Source organism: Macaca thibetana, chromosome 18 (genome assembly GCF_024542745.1).
Source record: "Macaca thibetana thibetana isolate TM-01 chromosome 18, ASM2454274v1, whole genome shotgun sequence".
NCBI classification, from domain to species: Eukaryota; Metazoa; Chordata; class Mammalia; order Primates; family Cercopithecidae; genus Macaca; species Macaca thibetana.
In genome coordinates, this window is record NC_065595.1 from 65,255,769 (window position 1) to 65,278,717 (window position 22,949).

The window sequence follows — 22,949 nt, forward strand, 5'->3', positions numbered from 1 at the left end:
CCTCTCATAGCTCCATGAGGTATGTCTGGTTCTCTTCATTTTACAAAAAGATGACTGAGACTCAGGGTTTGTGACTTGTACAAGGCCACACAGCTAGGAGATGCCAACAGCTGGGTCCAATCTCAGTTCTGAATCGGCACTCTTTCTACAAGACTAGCTGCTTTGCCCAAGGGGACCAAAATGACCACATCGTATCTCCTGGTTTTGAAAATTAACTAATTCACTTTTAATGACATCAAGTGTAAACAATCTACCAAATTATTAAAACATTTTCTTTTCGTCTATGTGGGCCATGGATTCAAGACCATAAACTTATCATCAGTGATATCCACGAGGATGGGAAGGGAATATTAAGCCTGGTGCTCTGCAAATACTTGGAGGTAAACGAGAAGTATCATAGGCAATTACTATTCACTTAACGTTTCATTCTATTTGAAAGAGAAATTCCCAAATGTTAAATATTACCTTACATTTTAAGCTTAAAAATACACTGGACATGTGACAATGGTGCTGAGTACTTTGGGGGAAGATCACAACAGTCCTGGTAGCAGTGTCACAGCAAAATATTTCAGAGGTACCAGATGAGCTAGCTCCAAGGCAAAATGAGGCAATATTATGCTTAACTGTTCGGAAACCTCTTTTATTAAAAAAGATTTTAAATATTAATGCTATTTTCAATACAGGTGTGATAACACTCAATAAAGCATAGTGTACTTGATATAAATTTCGGAATGTAACAGTCCATCTAGTTCCTGCCCCGCTCCAGTCTCCACCACACACCCCAGTAGCAAAACGTACACACCTGTTTAAAAAATGAAGAAGCTTTTGGGCATTGGGTGAGCAGAGTGGAGTGGGGCAAGGAAAGTGCTCTTTCCTGAATTATTCATGCTTTTGGCTTTAACTTCAGTTAGTAACATCAATTCTAAGAGAACTGAGACAAACTCTTCTATGTTCCGCAAAGGGAGGGAGAAAAAAGCCTGCCATTCGCAAGCAGCTATGGCCAAAACCAGCGCAGAGTATACGGGTCGGGAAATTAGGGATTTAAAAAAAATTGGAGTAAAGTGCACATTTACTGTCAAAAATATATTGTTTTGATCCTAAGAAAATTAAAAGAATTTTATCTAATGGACTAGATTGCTGACCTTTTAATACATTTGGTTTTCATCGAACATACAATCACCATCGGACATAAAAAGACTAGTTTGCTTTAAAAAAAAAAACAAAAACAAAATCCTTGGAGTTATCTACAGGAATCTTGTGGACGCAATTCAAGGATAACATTCTGCAGCTCTTTGGATATTGAATGATGTCCTCGGATCAGTCCACAAAAGAGACAGAGAACTGTTAATGCACTGATACAAGTGGGCGTTTCTCCCATTTTCTCTCTCCTCCCCCCACCCCACTCCTTTCTCTAAATGCCTGTGCTTTCCAGTTCTCCTTCTTCTACCCCTATGGCATGAGACCTGGAAATCATGAAGAGTTTCTCCTTGTTTGTAAACTGCCTCTGCACCGGCTGAGGTTGCTCGGCCGTAAGTGGCTCCTGGCTGGCACCCTCCGGGGAGCTCTGCTCCGCACCCGGAACAGGGGCGGCCACAGAGTCTCGCGTTTGACTGGCAACTGCGTCCAAGACCGACTCGGAGGAGGTGCCGGCCTCCCGCAGGGGTGTGTAGCCCTTATTGCTGCTGGATGGGTCATCCGACTGGGAGCTCCCCGAGTCCCGCCTGGTGGGGGGCGAGCCCTCCAGCCGCAGGGGTGGCGAGGGGGAGGCGGCTTTGGCCAGAGGGCTGGAGTCCGGGTCCGCACTCCCCGGGGAGGGCGGGGGCTCGGGGGACGGCGGCACCCGGTAGTCCGGGAGCCCGCTGGTGCTGCGGCGCCGCAAGGCCGCGTACCTGCCGGTCCTGGGCAGGCGGCCGCCCTGCCCCCTGGCGGCGCGCGCCGCTACCGCGCCCTCGGGCTCCTCTAGCTCCTGGCTCGCCCCGCGCATGCTGCCCTCTGCTCCGCGGAGGTTGGTCAGGCTCAGGTCGACCTCGCCCCTCGGGATCTCCAGGGAGCCGCGTTCCCCCGGAGGCCTCTGCCAGCTGCAGCTAGCGCCCTCCGCGTCCCCGTCCCTATCGCGGTCCCCTTGCAAGGGCAGCAGCGCGAAGGCGCTCAGCGAGGAGTCCACGAGGGAGCTGGCGGTGCTCTGGCGCCCCCAGCTCTCGGGTGGGCTGCAGGGCGCCGGACTGCTGCAGCTGCTAGCGGCGGCGGCGGCGGTGGCAGCGGCGGCCCGGCGACGGCCGGCCACGCCCGAGCGGTCGCGGTAGACGCTGTACACGGCCTCGGCCAGGCTCGCGGGCTCCCGCGGACAGCGCGGGGAAGAGGCCAGGTCCGGCGGGGACGCGGCGCCCCGGGGGCGGCCGCCGCTCAGAGCCGCGGGGTGAGGCGGCCACGAGCCCTTGGCCAGCATCGCCGCGGCTCCGAAGGCGTCTCCGGCGCCACCGCAGCTCCCCGGCTTCAGTTCCAGGCCCCGCGACTGCACGTAGCTGAGGAAGCCGTTGAGCGGGATGGCCCCGGGGGGCGCCGCGGGGGGGGCCGACGACGACGAGGAGGCGGCTGCGGCCGCAGCGGCGGCCGCGGCGGCCGCCAGGTCTTTGGCGCGGAGGCTGTGCACGTCGATGACTGTGGAGTAGAGGTCCCGCAAGTTGATGATTTTGGTCTTCTTGTCCCGGTTCTCGTGGAGGACCGCGTTCGCGCAGATGAAGAGGAAGATGCCGATGCCCATGATGAGGGGCCCGAAGACCTTGAGCTTGTCAGAGTGCAGGTAGCCAGAGAAGATGCGGAAGAAGAAGCCCACCGACGTGGAGGAGGAGGAAGGGGAGGCGACTCGCGCAGGAGGCGTGCTCCTGGGCGCGCCCGCGGAACTGGAGTTGACACCCCCTGGAGCCCTAGGGTGGCTCCTGGACCGGTTTTTGCTGCCACTGCCGCTGCTGTTGGCGGTGGTCGGAACGCGGTGGCTGCTGCCCGCAGGCGGCAGCTGCTTACCCCCCTCCCGATTGGCCCCCGTGGCCTTGGGCCAGTAGCCCACCACCGCCATGGCTATGCCCACCAGCAGCACCAGGATCCCGCAGAGGGCGATGAGCCCCGAGATGGAGCACAGCTTCAGCTTGCCTTTCACCACCACCACATCGTTCTTGCGCCTCTTTTTGGCTTTCCGCTTGCGCTTGGGGATCTGACTTGGGGGGCGGAGTGGATCCTGCTTTCTGGCGGAAATCCTCAGCAGGCCGCCGGTGGCGATCATGGCGAACTCGTGGATTGCAGGACTAGCCTCTGGGATGGAGGCTTGCTCAGGGAGGGCGCCAACTGCCCACTAGCTGCTCAGCCACCTCCTCCTGCTGCAAAGCAGAGGAAGACAGTCAGGGTGTCGGCTTGGCTGCAGTGGCATCTCACGCTGCAGCTGCCCTACTCCCAGATCCCACTCCATGTGTGCCCCCAACCCCAGGGCCTTTATCCACTAACTGAAATGAAGGCCGTGTACAGAGGCTGGGGCCAGGTAGACATTAGGGATGGGACCTATTAGTTGCAGCAACTAATAGGTGGTTATAAAACATTGCAGTAACTAGTATGTGGTGATAAAACCATCTGAAAGTATGCCTCCTTCTCCCCGCTCCCCACCCATCTCCCCCACACACTCCATAGGTAATATGAGGGTTTGAAATGAACAGTGGAGTTCCAACCATTAGTAAAACCTAAATGTAGGGACAAAAGCAAAGTAGTGGTTAAGGACTTTCCTAGCAAGATTCTTTCCCTTAATCCTTCTGGAATTGGAAGATATTTCAAGGGAACTACCACAGGAGTTTCAAGTCTCTCTAAGCTGGGGAATCTGTCAATGTGTGGCCCAAAGTCACTAAAACAGTCAGGAAAGTTACTACTGTATAAAGACAAAGGAATTTATTTCACTGGATGAAATTAAAGGTCATATAATGGCTGGCAGGCGGTTTATTTACTTCAGATAATTAACAGAGAGTTCATCACTGGGGAAGCAGCAGAGATATTGCAGTACTCTGACAATAAATCCCTTCACAAAGTTGTCTCCCACCTATGCCTGTTCCTACAGCTAAGTGCAAGCAGATCCCTTGCACAGCCTTCTCGCCTCTCGGCAACATCTGGACAGCTTCTTGGGGTGGAATATTTAGTTTTAGGTAACTGCTTATGTAACTGAGCTCTTCCTTCTGGCCTTCTTTCCTCCCTCAGAGGAACTCCCTTAAAGGTATCATGTGCCAGATTTCATCAGGGAATTTGAGAAGTCCCCTAGAATCTCCAAGAGAAAGATCTTTTTTCTCATATGGGAAAATTACAATTAAAAAAACTAACACTCTGCCAGAATAGCTTTCTGACCCCTTATTAAGGTGCCAAGAGCATGCTACAGAATTCCAGTATTCAAATGAGGCGGCAATTAACTAGGTAAAGCAGCCTACATAATATGTGATTTGTAGAATGACATTTCCCCCAAGCCAAAGCTGTTTTGTTGTTGTTGTTGTTGTTTGTTTGTTTTTTGCTTCCCCCCCCCCTTATCCCTTTCTCATGAGGTCATTTTTAGGAAGGGAGGGTGGCAACAATCAATGGATTACTCTTAGGAAGTTTATTTAGTTGTTTGTAATAAAGCCTGGGTAGGTAAATTCACAAATGCATATTGGTGGTTATTCGGCAACCTCTAAAAATTATAGTGTTGCTGTATCTCCAGAGTAAAACATTTTCTGTCCCATTAGTTGTTTTCCCTCCTATGAGATGCTAAAATTAAGGACATTGTATGAAATGAAAGACTTAAATATCACTCTCAAGCCTTTTGCTATTCTATCTTTTGTCAGATAATTCATGTTTTAGAATAAATTCCCCCTTGAAAATGTGTGGTAGGTAGAATTTTGCTTTTAATTGGTGATTGGGTGAAAGGCTTTGGCCCTCGAGTTCCTCCATTATATCAATATAGGCAGGATCTTTTCTCCATCAGTGGGAATGCAAATGGTAATCAGCTCTTTACAATGTTTGCAAATCAATCTCTCTTTGGGACTTAGTTGGGTTTCAGTAAAGAGAAGCACCAGGTAGATAAGAGAGGGGTCACTATAGAGAATACATCTATAAACCTTTAAGCTGCACCAGTAAGTACAGATTGAAAAAAATATATATTGTCTATCTCTCATCCCAAATAAATAGGCACATTTATTATGTGGTTGTAATATAGAGACTGTTGTTATAAGTGATCCTTGGAATCCAGCATCTTAAATAATCTGGAGATCCGTGGTTATGTTAAGAAGGCTTTAAGGACCGGACATTTTTTTGGAAGCGAACTCAGACTCAGCTGGCAGGGTGGCTCTCCCACCGAAGAAAGGCTACACGTTTTGTTGGGCATTGATCAGGTGCACCAGGAGCCTGGATGTCTTGGGGGAGGGGGAAACTCACTTGGATTTCTCCTCAGCAAAGCAGCTTTGGCTCCGGTAGAATGTAAGGAATGGATTTCAACAGTCCTTTACCGCACATCTTTAAAATGAGTTTAATAGCTAGTAATTAACTCCCTCGTTTATTATTCCTTCAGCTCTGTTGAAGGCTGTACTCCCTTTTAATGTGTCACCATCTGACACGAAATGCAAAGGTCAGATGCCACGGGAGACCCACCTTTGAGGTTTTCCTTTATACCTAATGCAAGAAAACAAACTTAGCAGTCAAGCTTGGCTGCCCTCTCAGTTTACTGCCTGGAGCTGGTCTTACCGTGGTTAAAGAATGGAGGATGGGGGAAGCAAAGGAGGGAGGTCTAAAAATACAACTGCTTCCAAGAGAGACATTCAAGTTCTCCGCTCATGATGGATTAAGCCCCACTCTGAGGCTCGGAGGCTCCGAGCCCACAGGCTGGCAGCGCTGTGCTGTGCTCGGCACCCAACCCAGGTCCTCGACCCCCGGTCCCTCACTGGCAGGGCGGCGACCCCCTGGCCCCTGGCTTTGGTCTGCTTATTGATGTTGGCTGGAGTCACATGAGTGCAGCAGCTGGGAGTCCGCCTCTGGAAAGAAGACAGGCAGCAGCGAAGTGAGAGCAATCTGGAACTAGCTTTTTCTGGACAGCGCATCCCGTGTAGCCAGCCCAGGAAAAAGCCTCTCCCCGAACACTAGCCCGGGGCGCGGGGGTTCGGAGACCCGAGGGGCGGGGAGGGGCCCCCAGGGTCTGGGGACTGGCAGAATTGCTCAAAATGGCAGCACTCTCCGCACACAACATCGCTCACTTACCCAGGGAGACCGAGGGAGGTCGGGGCCGGCGAACGGGCTCTCGGGCGACACAAAGGAACCATGGAGAAACTTTTTCAGCCCGAGCCGACGGCGGAGCGCAGGGACAGCGCCCCCGGGCCCTGCATCCGAGCGCGGCTCAGCAGCCCCGCAGGGGCGAGCGCCCTCCCCAGACTCGCAGCCCCCTCCGGCGCTGTGGCGGGAGCCATTTCCAAGAGTTTCCAAGACGTGTCAGGTCCTCTGCATCCCGCATCCCGCCTCGGAGCCCTCCTCTCGGCCGCTCATTCTCCCGCTCGCTGCGTCCCCTCGCGCGACGCTCCCGGGCGTGTCCCCGAGGCGGCGCCGCCGGCCCTCGCGCCTCTTTTGTGTGGCTGCTGCGCGCCGGGCTCCGCCGGGTGGAGTTGAGCCCGCGGCGGCGGCTCGGGGCGGCCGGACTGGCGGCTGTTGCTAAGAGACCGGAGCCATGACACAGGGAAATTGCGGCAGGGTGGCGGTCGGGGCCCGCCCGGCTAGGCGGCTTGGGGGGGGCGCCCCCGCCCCCCGTCCTGCCCCCTCCCCCAGCGCCCCCCCACGCCGCCGGCCTTCCCCGCTCCCCCGCGTCCTCAGCCGCCCGCCGCCCGCCGCCCGTCCCTTCGGAAGCGCCGCTTCCCTGGGAGGAGGAGGCGCGAGGGGAGGCGGCGGAGGCAGCCGACGCGGGGCGCTGGGGCCGCGGGGCAGGGGGCGCGGGGCGCCTCCTCGGCCTCGGCTCTTCCCGCCCCGGGGCGCCCCGAGACCGCCGCCTGCCTCCGCGGGCAGCTTTGTTCTTCTTTCTTCCAACTACCTGTCTGAGCCGCGGGCCCCAGAGGCCCCAAAGAGAGGCCTGGAGGGTCTCCCCAGCAGCATCCGAGGGGCGCTCTCGGGGAGCGAGGGGCCAGAGTCCGCGTTCCCTCCGTGTCTGCCTCCCTCCCCTCGTGTCTCGGTCTTTTGTTGCCTCTACTCCTCGGCACGGCACAGCCTGGGTTGTTTTCCCCCTCCCGCTTGGGAGTTTGCAGTGTGGATGCTCGGCGAGCACAGTAAGTTGTCCCCCAACGAACTCGGGCCCCGGCTGAGTGGAGCCGCCCCCGCCGAGCCGGGCGCACCGCGGGACGGGTGGAAGGCGCTGTCAGATGTGCTCGCGCTTCAGCCCCGCCGGGCTTTGTGACCAGCCTGACCTGGACCCGGCAGCTGCGGTCCTCGGAGATCAGAATGGGCTCCTGGGCTCTTCCTTGGGCAGCCCCTCCTGCTCCTCCCGGTGCGATAATCAGCAACCGTTAAAAGGAAAACTATAATTCTCCAGGAATCAGGGTTAGAATCAAAGAAGGGAGGTGGGGGTAGGGAGGATGTCCAAACCCCCTACGTCATTTAAAAAAGAGAGAAAGGGAGAGAGAGAGAGAGACAGACAGAGAGAGAGAGAGAGAGAGAGAGATTGAGAGATTGAGATTCTGTTTCCTAGCTCATCCCTGTCCTCTGAACTGTAAAGTAAAAATGACAGGGAAAAGATAATTTCAAAGTGGAATTTCCCCAAAGATTATTGAGAAAGTGAGAAAGATTTCAATTATCTGTTGAAATGAGGCAGCCAGGATTCAGGAAGAAAGGAACAGAAGAGCAGATGAAGCAAGTGCTGTCTGAAATTTTGGATCCAGACAAAATTGGGTGGGTGTTATATATTCTGAGTTTTGCTGCTCAGGGGTCCACAAAACCCACACAGGAGGGCTCTGCTGCCCACAGCTCCTGTTACAAGATTGTTCCCCACATACACAGCATTCACTTGTGCTTAAATCTAGAGCAGACACGTTTCAAAAAGAACAATAAAGACAAAAAATTTACAAGTTCAATGATATAAATGTGAACAGTGATCTAAGAGATGGGGATAGAGACGGTGGGGGACAGGAGGGAACGAAGCAGAAGTGTTTTCTAAAAGGGAACCCTGCATTCACCTGTTGGAAAGGTGGCCTCTGTCACCCTTTTCAAGCAAATAATGAATCTGAATGATGATCAGGGTGTCCGGAACCCACCACCTTCCCCCTGCTTATTCCTGCTCAGATTCAGGCTATTAGAAAACAAACCGTAATGAAGGGAAAGTTTTAAATCCCACATTGGGTTGTTTCTTTTTAGAGAAATCACTGCAAAGGAGAAATAATAAGATCTAGTTGTCGTTTTCTAAAGCCTTTTTGGCTCTGAACCTCCAGATCTCTTGAATACCAATAATAATCTGGCATTTTGTACAAAGATTGGGCCTACAGTCTCATTTCATTGCACAGCTAGCTGCCAGAGTCTATGGGTGGCAGTTCCTATCCTCTGTTTGCTGGGCTGTACAAACAGGAATAATACTGCAGAATTTCATTAGGATTTTAGGTGGATTAAACTGCTAATAGTTTCAAGTTTCTGTGTAAATTATAGCCATCATTTGCACATTTAAAACTCATTTGAGGGATTTGGAGAAGAAAAGAATTCTTTTCTAGACAAAGGGCCTTGGGACATAGCTAGTTTTTTCTTATGTTGATGATTGCAACAAAATTTATGGCTTATGACTCAAAGGCTTCCTTCCAAATTGGGCTTTTTGGAACTTTGAACTGTTTTATTTAACCTGAGTGTTATCACGTTCAGTAATTTTCTTTGTTTTCAGCTCATGGTATTAGAGGAAATCAAACAGATCACATCTGTTTCCAGTGGAGTCCTTTATCCCCTCTGTAAACACAGAATCAACATACATTCCCAGGGGCTTTCAAGTTATGTAGAGTTACTTTTAAAGGAACAAGGATACTCTTGGCCCTTCTGCAGTTATTTTCCTTTTAATTTCACTGGCCCTTTCAGTTTGGATGATTTCCGAGAGTGTGGGACCGCACTTTCACCATGCTGAGGACTGAAGGGCTATGGCTACCTAATCTTAATAATCCACTAGTGCCTCCAGATTTTGGAGCTCAGCACAACCTTCTGACCTTGTAGCAGGGAGTGTAATGAAGGCCCTGGGAAAAAAAGAGAAGAGGATAAAGATTAGCTTAGTTTAGTTGGATTAAATTCTGACCTGCAACCTTTCATTGGCTCTTTCTTAAAAAGAATCCTTATATAATTTATTCAGTCTCATAATTTATTCACATCTCATTTACTTCCCTGATCATTTCACCAACCTCGCCTGGTGTGCTTGACTCACCTGCCCGTGCTCCCAGGGCTGTGTAGGGGAAGACAGTGGCCTGCCGTGGGCGCACACAGGACCTTCTTGGTCTCCAGGAGTGTGCCAGAGAAGGAGAGTCTGCTTATACCAACAGCTCAGCAACTCCTGCCTCTGCACACCCCTTTCTCTCACAGATAGTACAGGCTGCAGAAATAAGTAGTTTAGTGTTGTGAGTTCTGGAGCCAGTTTATCTCCTCCACTAACTAAATTACTTAATCTTGTCTGCCTCAGTTTCCCCATCTGTAATGGGGATAATGACACTGATAGCCTATTCATAGCATTGTAGTAAAGATTAAAAGAGTGTAGTCAGTGTACGCTAATGCTTAGCACATAGTAAGCACTCATTACACTTAGCTATCACCTTATTGGTCCTAACATCTCCCAGCTTGATACCCTCACTCTCCTGTTCCATTCCTATTTTCTGGGATCCACATGGAACTGTATCTGTACTTATTATCTCTGAAGTAGGGTTACAGGATCAGCTGTTGTGATTGAACTACCCCTACGCACATGACATAGGTCCAGTGTCACTCCAGAAAGCTTGCTCCATATGAGAATGAAAACGCTTTCTCCGTTGCAACTTTGCTCATTTTGCAATTAACCCGGACCCTTTAATTTCAATGTGCTCAAGAACTCAGATTTCAAACTCATGGCACACTGTAGTCAAATTAGAAATTTGCAAAAACACAACCAAGAGACATTCTTCAGACCAGAAGTTGGAAGATTTCGTAGAAAGGACCTTCGAGGCTTTCTATGACATCTCTACATAAGAAGACAGAAATGGTCAACCCCAAGTCAAAAACAGGATACAAAATCACTCCTCTTCATTCTTTCTTTACCCTTTTCATACCTCTGCCAATAAAAATCAAAATGACAAAAAAGCATGCCAAAATAAAACAATAGGCATACAACTAGAGTCACTAGATTAGCAAAGAAAACTATTGCATGGTATATACTTCCACTAAAAACTATTTGTTGTTTACCTAAAATTCGGATTTAACTAGGCATCTTATATATTATTTGCAACCCCACCACAGTGTACCTGATAGCCTTTCAATTTTCTCATGGAACTTGCAAAGGAAAAAAGGGCCTGATAAGGAAGAAAACATGAAATGCAACATTAAGTTTATTTTGGAAGAGAATAAGCAGAAAAAGAAAACACAAGCAAAGCCTGGATGGAACAACAGAACTTCAAAGCCTGAGGATAGTGTTTCCAAGCCGGACTGGGCTTAGCCCTGGGGTTTCTCACAGTTAGAGGTTGCATGGTTTGTGTTTCTAGCTCTTTCCTATGGAACACTGCCATGCTAGAGGGACAGGCAGTTGCTCCTGCGTCCAGTCCCCAGGGTCCCACAAATGAATTTCTGAAGAGATAGAGCTCAACTCACTTTCAAGAACTTCAGCTTTGAAACCAAGGGTAAACTTATGCTAGTGTTAAGGTCAAGATCAAGTCCATTTCTTGTATTTCTGAGAGGAATCAAAGTTCAAGCCCAAACACCTCCACCACAGAAACAGTGGAAAAAAGAAATGGTGCAAGATCTAAATAGCCGCCCTTAGAACACATCAGACAGGTTCTGCTGCCTCCATTCCAGGTCAATAGCATGTAGCAATGACAGTTTCCATCTCTGTCTTCAGCCCCATTCATTTGTCTTTCTCAGTGAGAGATCTGCCAGGGATAGTTGTCTCTAGTAAGTGGGGTTCATTTTTATACATTCAGTTTTCCCCAATAGCCTGAATTTTCTACCATTTTTCATGTACATCATCAAAGCTGGATTCTGTGCGATTCTTGCGAAATAATTGAGGTCTGAGATGAGAAACTAGAGTTTGTTGGCAGGCCTGAAAGCAGATCAAAGCTGAGCTTGGAAAAAACTTTGCTGGGAGGGCTCCATCAGTGGAACAGCCAAGATGAGACCCGCAGCTAAATGTGCCCTGTGTTCCCAAAACATATCCTAAACGTCCACACTAATGTCGTTCATATCATTTTGTATAATCTACAAGTGCTATGGAGAGATAACTTGTCCTACTGAGAGCTAATTGCTCACATGTCTGATCTGCTTTCAAAATTAATTGTGATGTGAGCTGCTGTGTGTACACCACAGGAAAAAGGAAACACGCAGATAAAGAACTAGTTTTCAAAAGTAAAGACAGAAACCTAATAATTCCAAGTAGCAATTTCAGGATTGCTACTTCGGTGGCGGAGTTCTGATTCATCCAGTAAGGATTTTCTTAAGCACCTCTGTGTACCACACTCTATGATTCCTGCGTCATTCACTCAACAAATATTTACTGAGTATCTACTGTGTTATCGTTATCGTTCTAGGCACTAGGGATAGAGTAGTGGTGATCTGTGCAAACACAGTCACTCTCAGTGGTGGGGGTGTGAGATAAAAAACAAATAAACAAGTGAGAAAATTTCAAATCTTGGTGAGTGGTATGAAGAAATTAAAAGAGGTTGCTGTGACTGGTTACATGGGCAGCAAGAGAGAACAATTTAGATTGGGAATTCAGGGAAGGCTTCTCCAAGGAGTGTCATTCCACTGAGAACTGAAAGCTGAAAAGGAGTTGATCATTTGAAAGTATTCCTGGGGAAAAAATAATAAAGGACACAGTGTTATTAGCATATAATCTAATTAGATTCATCAGTACATCTTAGGAAAAAAAGAAGAAAAAGATCATTGAGGGAGAAAATTAGTTAGGGAATACTTCATGAGTCTGGATCCCCCAGCTTGACCTGGCATGGATTTGGGTGAGTGGAGGGAAGGGGGAGAATGGGGCATAACCTCTTTGATTGGTGTACGGGGCCACATAAGGTGGCAGGGAAGACATGATGGCCTAGGTAGCAGGCAGCTAAGTGTGCCATTGACAGAGATGGTAAGAAACGTAGAGTGGGAAGGGACCTTAAGGTACTTAAAGCTCAAATTATAATCCAAGAACCAGCAGCATCAGTGCCACCTGGGAGGTGGTTAGCAGTATAGAATCTTGGGGTCCATTGCAAAGCTGATGATTCCAAATCTTCATTTTCACAATATGCTCAGGTGATTTGCATGCACATTAAACCTCAAGAACCACTGATGTAGTCTAATCTTCTCATTTTAGGGATAGGGTAACAGAATTTAAATGATCCCCATCTTTACCATCCTAGGCTTGTGGAGCTGTGTGTGTGTGTGTGAGAGAGAATATTTTGCTTTTAAATGTGTGTTTGAAATAGTGAACCTGGAGGTCTGTGACACCTGTGGCTAAATATATGTTTCTTACATAGGGCAGCAGCATGTGTTTTTTTAGCTCAAGTAGAAGAGGAAAGTTAAAATTTGGTGGCTTTTTTCAGATCTATGCATCTGTTTAGGAAACAGGCGTGGTGAATTTGGGGCCTTAATTCAGCTTTCCGGGAGATCAAATTTACTCTGCTTTGGGATTACTCTTTGGGGTTAGGCCATTTGTACCTGAGTAATTAAGCCCCTTCCAGTCATATGACCTTAAGCAGGTTACTTAAGTCTCTGCATATGGTTGTATTGCCTATGAGGGTGACTTATAACTCTTTTTCAGGGTAGTTGTGAGGAAGAAATGAGATCATCAGTGGCAGTGACAGCATCAGTTATTTGTGGAGAAGGGACAATCTGGTCCCGCCTCATCTCCACTGTCCCTACAGGGCCCCGCCAAGTGACTAGATGGAAGAAGAAGATGAGTACTGGCTGGGTACATATCACTGTCCCTAAGCCTATTCCATGCAGAAATCATGGAGCTGCCACTGTAGATGTTGCTTGGGGTATAGGCAATGAGGCCTGTAAAGTATTATTTAGATATGAATGGTTGTGTGATGATGATGGTGAAGAGTTACAGAGTGGCCATTCCCTGTTGGGCACTATGCTGGGTACTGGCGATGCAGTCGAGGTCAAGCACTATCTATGAAGTTTGGGTCAGATCTGAAAGATACATAATGGTTCCCCAGAATGCTTTGTAGTTCTGAATGAGTCCCAGCCAAGCGGCAGTGGCTTCCTGGTCTCCACTCTCTCACCTCCGTATCTTCTGAGCCTTACCCTCCGAGAGCAGTTGCATTTTGCAGTAGGCTTAGGTTTCCTTAAATCTCACGCCCATGCCATTGGAGTATCCTGTGAGTCCCACCGTTTAGGAATCGGGGGTGGGCCTCTAGTATCCCCACAGTGTTTGGAAATCTCCACCACTGAGTTATTAAACTTGTAACTTAATGTGTAAGGGACCAAAGGGTCACACTGTGACATGAAATTTCACATTTGAAGTAGTGCCAACAGTTCTTTTTGCACACACCTTTCGGATGACCCCATGGCAACATCTGTAAGACATTTATATTCTTTAGGGGTGTAAATACAGAGTCATAGCGAAAGTGAAAACTGCCTCTCCCAAATTATCATCACACAGCATATATATATCTAATATATAAAATGAGTAAATCAAAATTGATGGCATGCTTTTATCCAGTGAAACTCTTCTGATCTTATCCCAACCATAAAAGATATGTTAAATGATTAAAATGCTCTAAAGTAGTAAGTAGTATGTGTGTATACACACAAACACACGTGTATATTCTCGGAAGGAAAAATGCACACAACATTTTTCACACTAAATTTAGTCCTGAATTTCTATAAAATCTTACAACCTGAGCTGGCTTCTTTACACTAAAGAAGATAAACTTACAATCTGAGCTGGCTTCTTTACACTAAAGAAGATTAAAGTATCAATGCATCGGAAAAACATCACAAATATTTCTTTTCTAGTGAGAAAGATGCCAACATCACTTCTTGACAGGCAAAGCGAAGTGATTACATAGCTCTCTACAGAGGCACAATAATGATATGGTGTATTGGAAAATGATACGCAGAAAAATCAGAGAGAATATTTCAACATATTTCTGAATTTCATTATTTTCCAAAGCCATGGCCCACAAAGATCAGGGCTTGATTGTTGAAAAATTTACAGAGAGAGGGAGAGAGAGAGGTATTTACAGCCCCTTGTGTAAGAGCTTAATATATTCACCTTACAAAGAGGCTGTGTCACAGATTTCCTCCAGATTCCTCCCAATCACTTACAGCTTCTGACTTTTGATGACATTAATATTAATGCAATGATAGAAAGATTATACTTTCTGGAAATTTGATACTAATCAGTGTTACAGCTCCACTTTTTTCAGGGCAGTGAAGGGTTTAAGAAAATGTTTTTTCCATTTACAGAGATAAATATATATATATGATCAAGACTAAGAATCCACAACCCAAGGGAGGAGAATGAGAAAAGATCATAATTTATAGCAGTTACCTCAAGAGCTTACTCATCAGAACACATATCTGTTTAATGGCTTATTCTAGAAATGTGGGAACTCAGAGGATTTCTGCAGCTTTCATTTTGTAAGCAGTAAAGGAATTGCCCTGCAGCCTGTCACAGCGGAAGGTGAGGTGAGGAATCCCGGCTGGACTGGGGTCGGGGGCCATGCTGCTCACCTCTGAGGAAGTTACAAGACTGCAGGATTTCATCAATGGAGCTGGTGCTCTGATTTTCTGTTCCTGTCTCTACTGGCCCGTGGAGATAACAAAATGTCAGCTAGTTTCTGTCTCTAAGCAAGACAGGTTCTAAACCATGTCAAAGCACTGAACCTTTTCCCTGGGTGATCTCTTCACCTCACAGGTGAGGGGGAGACTTGAAATGTCCCAAATAGGACATTTAAATAAATATTTAAAGGATGCAGAAAGTCAAACTAGATAATTTCATTCCTTCTTTGCTTTTTCAGCCATGAAAATCTCAAGGGCATATTGCATAACCTGTTGGACCCAATACATATTAATGCACTATTTAAATGATGCATAATGTTGAATAGTTGGTATCAAATGATATGGTTTAAAAAAGTACTAGATGGCTTTTAAGATTCCTTCCTGTTCTCCGAGCCCTCATATTCTCACTTACAGCTGTGGAAACTAGGGATAGGTCCTTTAGGTAATGCTCATTAGCCCACTTTTTCTGCTTCTCTTGTGCAACCAGAAACATTGGCTTATACAAAACATGGTAAAATTACAATGTCCCACAACACACAGAAGCTACTGGTTTGGGTTTGTACTTTGTCCCCAGTTGGAGTAGCGATTCGCAAATCTCTTCAGGAGGTGGGACATTTGGAAATCTCAGAGTGCTTCTTGGAATGTTATGACATATCAAACTTAAAATAAACTCACATATGATTTTGATTGAATCTATCACAAACCATCTGACATTCGATTCTTACATAGAAATATAGTACACATCAAGCATGCAAGGAATACTTATAGAAGAAAACCTTAAAGCTATAAACCTTTGTCTGATAACATTATTTTTCCTGAAAATTGGAAAAGAACACACTCATTCTATTTGAGCCATGGGACAGCTTGACGTAGTTATGGAAAACCGGTATTTCTCAAAGAATATAATTTTAAAAAACATGGTCTTAGCTATTGAATGGTTAGGTACTAAGAATCTCTGTCTTTGGCCATTATTTTTGTTTGCCACTTAACATATTGACCTTTGCAATCACACTGCAAACACCTACCTGCTTTCTTTCTAGCTTCTTTCAGCAACATGGCTTTTCAGGTTTATTTGGCTCATTAACTACCTTGTTTCTCTAGACAATACCCCAGAGGTATTAGTTGGCATTTTTTTCCCAGCTGAATGTCATTTGGTTTTTCCTAGTGCATTTTCTTCATCCTAGGAAAACAAACCCTTTGCTATCATTTCTCTATCCCTACGGTGTCTATGACACCTTCTTCGTTTTGTCTCACCATTTGTTAGGGTACTGTTTACTCCCTTCTCCTGATCATTAGTGAACCTGCAGAAGCTCAGGATCACAGGGGGAATTAATCTTCTAGTTATCTGTATTCAAGATCTCATTATCCACAGAGGGACAAGTACCTAGGGGCCTGTATTGTTTCAAGGCAGAGAAAGAGGTTAACCCACTTTGAGTCTATATTTTGAAGAAATATTTTATGAAATATTTCTCTACCTAAGCCAGGTGATATGCTTACATGTAGTTCAAACACTTCTATTGTATTTCTGTCTTCAGCATTTTATTATTAGTGTTCATTCAATAGATCATCTAACTTTTTCAACACAGTATCTCTGTGTGGGTCTGATCATGATGGACTAGTTGTTTGCAAAACTCTCTAGGAGGCTTTGGACGCTGTTCTTCCTGAAGCCCTCACTCTTGGTAGGATTCTCAGGCAGAATGGTTATCAACCCTGTGCCTCTGGAGGAAGCACTTCTTCCCATGTGAGACCCTGTTCTTCATCTACACAGCCTCTCTGGATGTTTCTTTTCTTCTTCTAGCAGGCCAAGGAACTCTGCTAGCTTTCTACTTGTGATAGACCCCCTCCATGCACTCTCCCCTGTGGGCATTTTCCTGGCTAGGCTACCGTTTTTCTCATATCCTCCAACTAAATGCAGCAACATTTTTTAGAGTTTTGCTGTCAATCTCATGAGCCAGTAGCCTGCATAATGTAAATAATACACCTGAGGAATTACAGGGATTACAAGATCTTACAAACTGATGAGGTTGTAAATAGAAGTTGCATTGGCTTTATTGCAGTTAACTTTATTTCTGAGAGTGTGGCTCGCCAATTCTTCCCTCGTGTCCTACAATTAGCAAAGACTACATAGATCTTTGTCATAGACCTTCCCAGTACTATGTGCTTGAAGAGCTGGACAAAACCTTAGTTGCATGCTAGTCTAAAAAAATGTAGGTGATTTGTATCTCAGAGACATTCTAGGTTGAAAAGATGGCCATGGCCCCTAGAACCTAGAATTCCACCATTTCTCATTCTCATTCACTAACTACTGCCACTGCTTCACAACTCTTCACCTATTTTAAGATTTCAGGTAAATTCTTCCTTTATTCAGCTAGAAAGTAAGCTCAACAAGAGCAGCTACATCATCTCGTTCCCTGCTGAATCCTTAACACCAAAGAAAGTGACTGGCCAGTTATCTATTGCACTCCTTCCATGTACTGGACAGTGAATAGATTGGTGGGCAAAAGGGAGTATCCAAAAATACATTAAAATTATTAGACAGCATCCTGTTAATCAAGGAGCCTATATAAGCAAGAAGAACTAGAAGGAGGTTCTCTAACTGTTGAATAAATACAGAAAAATGCCTTATTTCCAAATAGAAAACCAATATTGTAAACATGTCAATTATTCCTTTTGTTTAATGCAATTCCAATCAATATCTGATTGGATTTGTCTTTTTAACTTATCAACATTATTCTAGGGATCTACTCAAGAGACATGTAAACAAATTTTCACATAAATATTCAATGTTATGAATATTATAAGTGAATATTCATAACAGCATTATTCATGGTAGCTTAAAAAGTAGAACCAACTCAAATACCCATCAACTAGTGAATGAATCATCAAATGTGACATATCCATGCAATGGAATGTTACTCAACAATAAAAAGAAATGGATTATGATTACTTGCCACAACATGGATGATTTCAAAAGCATTATGCTCAGTGAAATAAACCAGTCACAAAAAACTACATATTGGAATGTATCAATCCGTTTGTAGTAAAAGTCTAGAAAAGGCAAATCTAGAGAGACAGAACTAGATTAGTAGTTGCCCGGGGGTTGGGATGGGATTGAGGAGTGACTGCAAGTGTGCACAAAGGGTTCTTCTCCATTTTTTTTTTTTTTTTTTTTGGTGGGAGGAGTGATGAAAATGTTCTAAAATGAAACCATGATGATGGTTACACAAGTCTTTAAATATACCAAAGTCCATTGAATTATATACTTCAAACTGATGAATTTTATGCTATGTAAATCATGTCTCAACAAAGTAAAATAGAATATTTTAAAGTTTATGTGTAAGAATAGAGAGGTATGAGGAGCCAAGGTACTTTTAGAGAAAAAAAAAGTAGTGATGGGATACTAATTATTACCTTTGGGAAAAGTCTTAGAAGGAGAATTTCTGGATTAAAGGTGTACACAAAATGAATAATAACAGTAATTGAATAAAATAACAATCCATGAGTCCACATTGATAGAGTTAGGGTAGGTTCCTGGCCAACAGATAAAACGGATTCTCCGTAACCCGCAGAGGTGCTCAAAGTTAAAACAGAACCAGGCAGCCATGGCTGGATGAGCGGGTGGTGTCATATAGTCAGTGTTCTCAGAAAAGTGTTGCAAAAGTGTTGCAGGACCTCCCTTTGTATGATCAAGCCAAACCAGTTTCTGGTGGTGCCTAGAAAAACTGTGGCCAGAAACAGCCTCTCCCCACCACCCAGCCAAAGAACTATCTGACAGAGACTTCTAGTTTGGGGCTTGGAAGCCACCCAATCCGATTTGAACAAGTTTAAATCCTTCATTTGCATAAGTGGACCTGATTGAGAATTGGGGTGAGAAACATTCCCTGTTTAAGCCAGACTCTCCCTTTGTTCTTAGGAGAGCACATTTTCACTTATATTGAAAGCTGTGCCTCCCCAGTCTGCAGATGTTTTTTAAGAAAATACAACTGTCTGTCTTCCACAGTCTTTTTTTTTCCCAGTAATAATGAACAAACCAATCTAGACAAAAAAACTCACAGCTTAAACAAATAACCCAAAATGAATCAGTTTAAAAACAAAATAAGACTATAAAATGTTTAGAACATGGGAAAAAAATCTGTGGGACATGGGGTTTGATGAGGAGTTCTTTAACATGACACCAAAAGCACAATCCATAAATGAAAAAAAGAATCGTTAAGTTGAGCCTTATCAAAATTTAAAATATTTGCCTTGCAGGAGACTCTGTTAAAAGAATCAAAAGATAAGTTATAGACAGTGAGAAAATATTTGTAAACCACATATCTGACTCTTATTTAGAATATACAAAGAGATGTTAAAACTCAACAGTAAAAGAAAAAAAATCTGATATGAAAATGTGCTATAAAATGAACATTTTATCAAAGAGGATTTATGGATGACACATAAGTCTATAAAAAGATGTTCAACATCACTAGCCATTAGGAAAATGCAAATTAAGATGTTGACAAGCTATTTCTATACTCCCATTAGAACAGCAAAAGAGAAAACTGAGGTTCATGGAAGTTAAATAATTTACCCAAGGTCACAGCTAACAAATTGGTAGAGTCAGAATTTGAACGTAAGCAGCCAAACTCTAGAGAACACACTGTTAACAACTGAAGTATATTCCCTTGTTTCCTATAAAAATAATTAGACATGCAAAAATTTACGTACATTGATGTCCATCATTACTTTCTTAAAAATGGTGAAAACTAGAAACACTTCAATTTTGAAAAGTAGAGAATTGGTTAGATCATATATAAGCGATCCATCTCTATCCATCTGTTGTATGAAAAAATCTGCATCCATTAAAAACAATGCTGTAGAGTTAAGGTCAGCAAACTTTTTCTGCAAAACAGACAGTAACTGTTTTAGGCTTTGCCCACCCTACGGTCTCTATCAGAATATTCAACTCTGACACTGTAGTGCAAAAGCAGCCATGGACAATGTGTAAGAATGAGTGATGTGTGGGTGTGTTTCAATACGTTTATTTGCAAAAACAGGCAATGGGGATGGCTTTGCCTTTTAGGTCATAGTTTTCTGATCTCTTCTGTAGAGTAACTGCGTATAATGTTGACATGAAATGTTCATGATGTACTAAGGGAAAAAGAACATTAGAATTAAAAAAATGTATAACTCAAATGTAAATGATTTTGGAAATTGGAAACTGATAGGTGTGTGCAACAGATACTGCTGTTTGGCTACCTAAAAGTTGCTGCTAAACCTTTCCTTGTCTTCTACTCTAGAGGCTGGGAAGCCAGATATCCACATTATCCCGCATGACATCACTGAGCTCTGTGGCCCAGTTCTGACTGCATGTTGGAAGCAGAAGTCTGCAAGGGATGGCTTCTGAGAAAGCTTTTATTTATTTAAATTTAAATAAAAGGATACCTTCTAGCCTGGGAATAAATTCCAGCTTGCTTAGAATAATACAGCATAGAAAAGAACCTCAGTTCCTGGTGCATCCCTGAGCCAGTGTCTCAATCCTGCCCTACCGATTTCCAATTCCTTATTATGTGAGAAGCAACCCTCTCTTCTTTGATTAGGTCATTATTGGTAGGTTTTTTGTTGGTAACTTGCGTCCAAAGGCATTCCTTAACTCAAACAAAATAGAAGGGAAATTCCACATTCACAGTGTTGCCTCAGACGAGCTCTGGCTTCTCAGAACTTCAGTTTTCTATTTGCTGGAGCTCAGAATCAAAGAGACAGTAAAGAAACCCATTTAAAAATTGCATGGCACGTATTTCTTGGGTGATGGGACTTCATGGATAATATTTTTACTTTTATTTATTTATTTATTTTTTCTTTTGAGACAGAGTCTTGCTCTGTCTCCCAGGCTGGAGTGCAGTGGCACAATCTCGGCTCACTGCAAGCTCTGCCTTCCACGTTCATGCCATTCCACTGCCTCAGCCTCCCGGGTAGCTGGGACTACAGGCGCTGGCCAGCACGCCCCACTAATATTTGTATTTTTAGTAGAGACAGGGTTTCACCATGTTAGCCAGGATGGTCTCTATCTCCTGACCTCATGATCTGCCTGTCTCGGCCTCCCAAAGTGCTGGGATTAAAGGCATGAGCCACCGTGCCCGGCCCATGGGTAATATTTTTAAAATTTCTTTTCTTTGTGTATTTTTCTTTTATTGTCAAACATTATTAAAGAGACCATAGATACGTTTTGTAATTATAATAAAAAAGAAAATATTACTAAGAACAGTGAGAACTCTTAAGCTAACCACAAGATAATAAATATATAACTACAAAATATAAAATACCAAAGCCATTTACAAATAAAGAAATGGAGCCACATGAAACTTTGCAGTTTAGCCAAAGTCATTTAAGGATTCTGAAGCTGGAGAGGAAGCAAGGCTTACTTACCCCGTGGCTAGAACTTACTTTTGAAAACTCCATTTTTGTCCATTCCCTCTTATCACTACTTGCTTGCAAGTTAGGAAACAGATTAGAACAAAAGCATTATTTGTCGTCAGTGGTCAATGTTCATTGCTTACCAGAGGCTTGGGATTAGAAGATTCTCAGAACCAGTTAGCTCCTGATACAATCAGGCTTGATATGGTTTGGATTTGTGTCCCCAACCCAAATCTCACGTCGAATTGGAGGAGGGGCTTGGTGGGAGGTGATTGGATCATGGGGGCGGATTTCCCTCTTGCTGTTCTCATGATAGTGACTGAGTTCTCAAAGATCTTATGGCTTAAAAGTTGTGTGGCCCTTCCCTGTTCACTCTTTCTCCCTCTCTCCTGCTGCCATGTGAAGAAGGTGCCTGCTTTCGCTTCGCTTTCTGCCATGATTGTAAGTTTCCTAAGGCCTCCCAGTCACGCTTCCTGTCAAGCCTGCAGAGCTGTGAGTCAATTAAATCTCTTTTCTATATAAATAACCCAGTCTCAGGTAGTTCTTTATAGTAGTGTAAGAACGGACTAATACAGGCCTGAAAAAGTTACCATCTAAAAGCCACTTGAATTATTTCTGGGAATAGACTGAGGTACTTTCTGTTCTAAAATTCTTGACTTTTGTTACCCAGCCGAACGAGGGCCTGCTTGCCCAGTGCAGTAAGGCCAAACATGCACACTGAGTTTATGCAGTGGGAGAAAAGAGGGTGTTTTATTTGCAGAGTGCCAAGCAAGGAGAATACAGCAGCAGCTCACACTGAAGACTGAAACTCCCCAGTGGCTTGCAGGTAAGGCTTTTTAACAGAAGGGGTAAATTTCAGGAAAACAGAAGTTATAGGCAAAATCATAAATGAATATATGGAGGTTATACATTGGTTTGGCCTAAAAAGGCAGAATATCTTGAAGTGGGGGCTTACAGGTCATACACAGATTCAAAGATTTTCTGATTTGCAATTGGTTAAAGAAGGGAAGCTTTGTCGTAAAGACTTGGAATCAGCAGAAAAGAATATGAGATCAGGCTCGTGGTTGTGACTTCCTCCACGCCCCTCAGAAAGAAACTTCAAACAACGCATGGCAGTCAGAGTTCAGTCCTTAGCACCCCCTCATCTGAGGTCTCTGTGCCAGTGGGTCCATTTGGTGGGAGTCTGCATTTCTGAAAAACAACTCAGGGACATACATTATGACCTTATCTTTACTTTCTACAGGGAACCAATATCTCATGATTCTAGCTTCCTTGGCTATCATTTTAAGCTACTGTTACCTTCTTGCTTATCAAGTTGCTCATTTACTTCTCAGGAATATCTAGGTGCCTGGACTTTCCCTTGAAGGAACTCAAGATTTTCCTTTGAAAGCAGGGGTCCTTGCTTCATCTCAGTTTAATGATAAAAGAATCGAAGATAACAAATATACACCACGAATATAACCTCAGTACCAAGCTTAGCATGAAGTGGGGATTCAAAAATAATAATTAACAGTGTCATCTACTAAAACAAAAGTTTTCGAAATAATTATGGATTCATCCATAATTCCAGTATATCTTTTTTTTTTTTTTTTAAGTATTTTATAGTC

At 44.6% G+C, this 22,949-nt stretch overlaps 2 protein-coding genes across 2 annotated transcripts; one reads left to right on the forward strand and one right to left on the reverse strand.

Annotated features, from left to right (window-relative positions):
- Nucleotides 1–624: 624 nt before the first annotated feature.
- Nucleotides 625–6,587, reverse strand: TMEM200C (transmembrane protein 200C). The gene is made up of 2 exons (XM_050767478.1): nucleotides 6,250–6,587; nucleotides 625–3,371 (listed from the first exon to the last, which is right to left on the reverse strand). The coding sequence occupies exon 2, from the start codon at nucleotides 3,275–3,277 to the stop codon at nucleotides 1,412–1,414; it is 1,866 nt and encodes a 621-aa protein (XP_050623435.1). The 5' UTR covers nucleotides 3,278–3,371; nucleotides 6,250–6,587; the 3' UTR covers nucleotides 625–1,411.
- Nucleotides 6,588–6,709: 122 nt separating this feature from the next.
- Nucleotides 6,710–22,905, forward strand: LOC126941103 (RNA-binding protein MEX3D-like). The gene is made up of 2 exons (XM_050767328.1): nucleotides 6,710–7,298; nucleotides 22,103–22,905. The coding sequence occupies exons 1-2, from the start codon at nucleotides 6,710–6,712 to the stop codon at nucleotides 22,180–22,182; spliced, it is 669 nt and encodes a 222-aa protein (XP_050623285.1). The 3' UTR covers nucleotides 22,183–22,905.
- The last annotated feature ends 44 nt before the right edge of the window (nucleotides 22,906–22,949 follow it).

Bases quoted from the DNA above. Each gene is read 5' to 3' on its own strand.
- TMEM200C (XM_050767478.1), bottom strand. From the start codon at position 3,277: ATGATCGCCACCGGCGGCCTGCTGAGGATTTCCGCCAGAAAGCAGGAT.
- LOC126941103 (XM_050767328.1), top strand. From the start codon at position 6,710: ATGACACAGGGAAATTGCGGCAGGGTGGCGGTCGGGGCCCGCCCGGCT. The intron at 7,299-22,102 runs GTAAGTTGTCCC...TTTTATTTGCAG, and splicing joins GTGGATGCTCGGCGAGCACA to AGTGCCAAGCAAGGAGAATA.